General features: G+C 44.6%; 2 protein-coding genes, 1 long non-coding RNA gene and 1 other non-coding gene across 9 annotated transcripts in view; 1 reads left to right on the top strand and 3 right to left on the bottom strand.

Moving 5' to 3' along the window:
- Window positions 1-5,415, bottom strand: part of cadps2 (Ca++-dependent secretion activator 2) — a 104,407-nt gene that overhangs the window by 76,540 nt on the left and 22,452 nt on the right. The gene's annotated exons all lie outside the window — the stretch shown is intronic.
- Window positions 163-5,402, top strand: LOC103379884 (ankyrin repeat and SOCS box protein 15-like). 4 transcript variants are annotated; one of them, XM_008311585.3, is made up of 10 exons: window positions 163-201; window positions 519-622; window positions 707-744; window positions 1,028-1,159; window positions 2,670-2,828; window positions 2,911-3,156; window positions 3,354-3,525; window positions 3,737-4,271; window positions 4,452-4,605; window positions 4,786-5,402. In XM_008311585.3, exons 2-10 carry the CDS (start codon window positions 594-596, stop codon window positions 4,941-4,943), a joined length of 1,623 nt encoding a protein of 540 aa, XP_008309807.1. In that variant the 5' UTR covers window positions 163-201; window positions 519-593; the 3' UTR covers window positions 4,944-5,402. The 4 variants fall into 4 exon arrangements, with proteins under 4 accessions (XP_008309807.1, XP_016888720.1, XP_024911881.1 ...); XM_017033231.2 differs by having other exon boundaries at window positions 169-201; window positions 519-626; XM_025056113.1 differs by lacking the exon at window positions 163-201 and adding an exon at window positions 245-362.
- On the bottom strand, window positions 1,056-4,580 carry LOC112487096 (uncharacterized). The gene is made up of 6 exons (XR_003049853.1): window positions 4,404-4,580; window positions 3,969-4,207; window positions 3,657-3,845; window positions 3,305-3,523; window positions 2,882-3,047; window positions 1,056-1,176 (listed from the first exon to the last, which is right to left on the bottom strand). It is a non-coding gene; the product is annotated as an uncharacterized LOC112487096 (long non-coding RNA).
- On the bottom strand, window positions 2,385-2,457 carry trnam-cau (transfer RNA methionine (anticodon CAU)). The gene has a single exon. It is a non-coding gene; the product is annotated as a tRNA-Met (tRNA).

The following is a 5,415-nucleotide window of genomic DNA, read 5'->3' as shown; positions in this document are numbered from 1 at the left end:
CAATTTTACTTTTTTAATATTTATATTTAACAGAAAACTTAACAGAAAAATAAAAATACACTGATTCCGCTAAAATAATCCTAACTGTAAATGTTCGTAAACCTGTCTCAGTATGACCTGTCAAACAGTGTGGAGGGCGAAATTACACCCCGCAGGCTAATCTGGAACTTTCTGCAAGGCAAATACTGTACACAGCAACAGGTGAGACCCTAAAATAGCACAGCGCTGCTGTGGGTATATGTGTGTATGAGTGGTGGGAGGGAGGGAGGGGAGCAGGGGTGAGGAGGGGAGACAGATACACTACACCAGGACACAAACAAACACTGGACTTCTGCCGCCCTTTGACTAATTTTTCCCCCCAGGTAAGACCGTGTGAGTGTGTTCGCCTTCTGTTAGCATTAACTCTAACAGACCTGGGCTTAAAGATACAGTGTCCAGGAATTAGCGACTGCTTATGAAAAACAATATAAATATCAGCCCAACGTTTTAACGTGTAGCTGACGTGTGTGCGTCATCAGAGGGATGAACGCTGCTGATGTGTCAGATGAAGACGATCTCCTGGACTATGACCTTCAGATGATGATCCAGGAGTCATGTCAGAGGGAACAGTCCACAGGACCAGGCAGGTACATCCCCGTCATCACACCGCAGTTTGAAGGCATTCATGTAGTAATTCATGATCCCGTGTTTACGTTTACATATTTAGGGCCGAAACCATGAAGGTTTTCAACGCCATCGAGGAAGGTAAAAAAACGCACACAGAGTTAAATGACCAATGAAATTAAGAGTCACATCTAATTGGTTTGTGTCTGCTCTCTTTTTGACTTTTGGTAATTTAAAATCTTAACTATATCACAGTCCAAATCAAGTGTTTACTGCAACAAAAATGACGCTTAATATTACGTGTTGAACTCAAATGACTTCCTACACTTTAATCCAGTCATTCATTTATTAAAGTTACTTCACTCAGCTCATCTTACCTGTGACGTCACCGTTGACCCCAAACTAAAAGTTCTTTTCCGTGCAGGTGACTTGTTGGCTCTGAATGAGCTCTGTGATTTCCCAGCAGCCTTCAGTCAGGTGGATGAGAATGGCTGTTACCCTCTGCACAGGGCAGCAGGGCGGCCGCTGCTCTCTGTTTTGGAGTTGGTGCTCTACGGTGAGTGACAGGTGTTTCTGCCAGTGCAAATAAATACATAAATACAATATCTGTCAAAGTGACAGAACTCACGTTGATTCTGCTGGAGTGTTTTTTCAACTTCAACCTTACTTTTCCAGCACTAGGTGGCAGCAGAAAGTGATTTTATATAAATATATATACAGTCGTCCCTCGCTGTATCACGGTTCACCTGTCGCGTCCTCAGTGTATTGTGTTTTTTTATACATTTTAAATGTATTCTTGTATTGTGGATTTCTTGCTCTTTCAAGGGTTTTTGGGGTATATACAGTTTTTTTTAATTTCCAATATTTTTACTTCAAAAGAAAAAAAACCCATAACAATACCAATGAAAAAACTTAATTGAAAGACATTTTGTAACACAGATACAGGGTATTGCAATAACGTACGGGTAAACCAGATTCGTTAAGTTTTTTTAACCATATTTCACGCCCTAAAAAATATGACTGTCACGTCTCTACTTCGTGGTTTTTCACAGGAGGTCTTAACCCTCGTGATAGACGATGGACCACTGTACTTGATGATACTTTATCTTCACATCTTCCTCTCCTGGCTACTCCATCTCGTCCATCCTTTGTCGGACATTCTCACTTTCTCTCCTCAGCACATGTCCAAGTGGATGAACTGATGATTGACTGAAACAGCGTGGCTGACCATGGTCCCAGTGTTGTTCTTTGTTTCTCCCCCTCCTCCAGTGAGTGTTTACGTGAAGTTGCTGCAGTTGTACAAATCTGACTGGTGGAGTAGACACTTCCTGTCCACCTGTCAACTTGTCTGTTCACACTGTGTGAGACTGAAGTGATGCAGCGTTACGCTCTGTGCCTTTAAATGTCTGATCGTGACATGCTAGCTTGTTGACGTGACAGGACGGCAAACAAAGTCTTCTTCTCGTGGTTGAAGACGGCAGTGCCTGATTGCTGAATGTAAACACACAGAAATGTGCATTTCTTTGATTTTTTCAGATTTGTTTTTAACTCTTTACAGCAGTGATACTCAAACTGAAGGGAGGGGCCCTCTATGGGCACATCTAAATTTCCATTTTTTTCTTTAATTGTGTTTTTTGTTTTTTAAGTAAATATCAATCATGTTTGAGACAGTAGATGGGTTTGTGACAATTGGAGGGGAGGGGGCTTGACATTAGTCTTTTCTAAATAAGGCGGTGCTTCATTGGCGTTTGTTTTGAAAATCATCTTCCTCCATAAAACAATGCCCCGTGTGAGGCTCGAACTCACGACCTTCAGATTATGAGACTGACGCGCTGCCTACTGCGCCAACGAGGCTTGTGGGGCACGCTATCTGTGGTACGACTGAACTGACTTTACATGAGCAAGGCATTAAAACAACACTTCTGACTTCTTCTGACTCTGGTCCTCTGACTCTGGTCCTCTGACTCTGGTCCTCTGACTCTGGTCCTCTGACCAGACCATGAGTACGAGCTAAAGCGCTACCATTTCACCACAGTCACTGAAGTAGGACTGTGCTTACGTCTCAGCTTCTTTCAGCCTGACCCTGGAGGAGAAGACAGCAGAAGGTGAGACCTTCCTCACATTAGCAGTGAAGGCAAATTTGGTGGAGAATGTGAAAATGCTGCTGGAACACGGAGCGTCTCCTCACACCACCAACGGAAGGAACCAATCTCCACTGCTCTTAGGTTGGAGTCCTGTTCATGAGCAGTTGACTTTTACTTTTAGGGGAATTTCTCACCTGGACTGGACTGCTGTGTCCTCCCACAGCGGTCCAAGCCGGCTCTCCTCAGGTGGTCTCCTGCCTCCTGGCTGCAGGAGCTAAGGTTGAGCAGGTGTGTCTGAAGAAGTGGACAGCCATGCACGAGGCCTCCAGGGGGGGCTGCGTCCACATCATGGAACTCCTGCTGCAGAAGGGAGGACGGGTTTCAGAGACAGACCAGCATGGTGTGACCCCTCTGGGCATCGCTGCAGAATACAGCCACCCTGATGTTCTGGAGCTGCTCATCAAACATGGTAAACTGGAAAAACTACAATTTGCTCATTTTTGGCTACGCTTTAGCTTATTTTATATTTTTTGACAACTTATTTTTTTCCAGTAACTAGTAAATAATAAAGATGATTTTTAAAAGAGTTGCAAACCACACAGTATTCACGTCCTTACGTGTTTTTACATCTGGGTCCATGGAACATGACTTTGTTTTCTCATTAAGGAGCTGATGTAAATGCTCAGGCCCCCAACGGCGACAGCGTCCTCTACGATGCTGCAGGTTCTGGGAATCCCGACTGTATTGACCTCCTGCTACAGCACGGAGCAAATCCCAACGTCCAAAATCTCAGCTTCCAGTTGCCAATTCACCGAGCAGCGTATGAGGGACACCTCCTGTGAGTAGGTGGACCGTACAGGAAGTCTTACTTCATCTTCAAACAGCTAACAATATATGAACAACATAAAACTATTTTAAATCCACACACTCACAGAGAAATCATTAAAAAAAACTGATAATCATACGTACCACTAGGGGGAGTCCAAGTACAACCAGTGATGCCCATACCACAATATTAAAAGCCATGATGTAATCTCTGTGTTCCCTAGAGCTTTAAGAATTTTGATCCCCATCACCACTCGACGTGCCCTGAGGTTGACGGGTCAGAGCCCGGTCCACTCTGCTGCTGATGGAGGCCACGCCCACTGCCTGGAGCTGCTGTTGCAGAAGGGTTTTGATGTCAATGCCATTTTAGCCCCACACATCTCTGAAAACTATGGCGATTTGAGGAGAAGCCCACTGTACTTCACCGTCTCCAATGGAGATGTGACCTGTACCGACCTGCTGCTGAGGTCGGGGGCCAAGCCCGACCTGGATCCGCTGCGCTGCCTCCTGGTGGCCGTTCGGTCGGGACGCTACGAGATTGTGAAGCTGCTGCTGGCAGCTGAAGCAGATGTGAACTGTTACTTCACGGCGGTGAACGACACAGTATTTCCTACAGCTCTGCAGTACTGCCTGAAGGACGAAGTGATGATGAGGCTGCTGCTCAACCACGGCTACGACGCCGAGAAGTGTTTCCTCTGTGATCACCGCGACGAGTTGGACGAGTCTGGGTACTCCCAGCAGCAGGAGGACAAAGTCACTGTGAGTTCTACTCCATGATGATACTGCATGTACGCACTCTGATCGTACAACAAATATATACTGCTCTCTCTAATGTTTTATAAAACAAAAAAATAGGTAGGTATACGTTTTTATAAAATGTTTAACATTTACCTTGTGAAACTCTCCTCTCTTGTCAAACTGATGTCCTGTCTCGTGCAGTTCTGTGAGTTCATCAGCGTCTCCTGGCTGTTGAACCTGGTGGGCCGGGTCGTGTCCATCCTCCTGGACTACGTTGGTCAGGTTTCTCTCTGCAGTAAACTGATGACGATGCTGGAGACACGTAGAGAGTGGCCGCACATTCACAGGACCATAGGTGAGTTAAAGAAGTGGTGCTAAACCGCTGGACCCCAGACCGGGACCAGGTCATGGATCGTTTGTCTAAAGGCCTCTAAAAAACAAAACTAAATATATAAGACAAAGGAAAGACAAGTTAAATGCATAATAAAAGACAGATTAGTTAGATAGTGTGTAACCACTGTTTCCTGTGTCACAGGAAGTCCTCGTTCACTGTGTCACCTGTGCAGACTGGTGATCAGGAAACACCGCAGCTGCAGAGACCTGACGTCCAGCCCACTGCCCACCAGGCTGAAGGACTACCTGCTGTTCAAGGAGAACGACCTGTACTCCAGAATCATCTGCAGGGACGACTGAGGAGACGATGGAGAGGACGGCTGTCCCTGACTCAGGCTCAAACATAAGCACTGTGTTTTATGTATCTTTTATTTGTATAAGTCACTCTCAGAGTCTTAATTCTTAAAACCAAACATGACGACGGAGTGAACTCACTAAAACCAACAGTATTACAAGTCGCTGGTGCTAGACCTCAGTGTGCAGATATGGACACTGTCTTTCTACTGTCTTGAGTTTTTCATTTCAAATTCAGTAGTTTGGGTTTTTGTTTCTAATCTTTACATCCGCCTTTGCTATTGTGTGTTTTTGTAAACTGGAAGATTTAACAAAGGAATGGACTGTTTCAGGTAAACTCTAATGTTGGTGTAAAATTAAATGTTAATGTATCACAAACACTCTACACAACAGAATAAAAATACACACACAGATGCCACGTATCTGCAAAATTATTGACAGAAATAATACTTTAAATTAGGGAAAGCATAATTATGTA

The sequence above is a fragment of the Cynoglossus semilaevis genome, chromosome 6 (genome assembly GCF_000523025.1).
Source record: "Cynoglossus semilaevis isolate Cse_v1.0 chromosome 6, Cse_v1.0, whole genome shotgun sequence".
In the NCBI taxonomy this organism is placed as follows: Eukaryota; Metazoa; Chordata; class Actinopteri; order Pleuronectiformes; family Cynoglossidae; genus Cynoglossus; species Cynoglossus semilaevis.
Note: the sequence above shows the minus strand (reverse complement) of the source record. Positions and strands in the feature narration are given on the sequence as shown.

What these genes read in the sequence shown, in the direction of transcription:
- LOC103379884 (XM_017033231.2), top strand. Translation starts at nt 523, where the DNA reads ATGAACGCTGCTGATGTGTCAGATGAAGACGATCTCCTGGACTATGAC. An exon ending in CCAATCTCCACTGCTCTTAG is followed by an intron (nt 2,829 to 2,910) that starts GTTGGAGTCCTG and finishes GTCCTCCCACAG; the next exon opens with CGGTCCAAGCCGGCTCTCCT. An exon ending in GCGTATGAGGGACACCTCCT is followed by an intron (nt 3,526 to 3,736) that starts GTGAGTAGGTGG and finishes TGTGTTCCCTAG; the next exon opens with AGCTTTAAGAATTTTGATCC.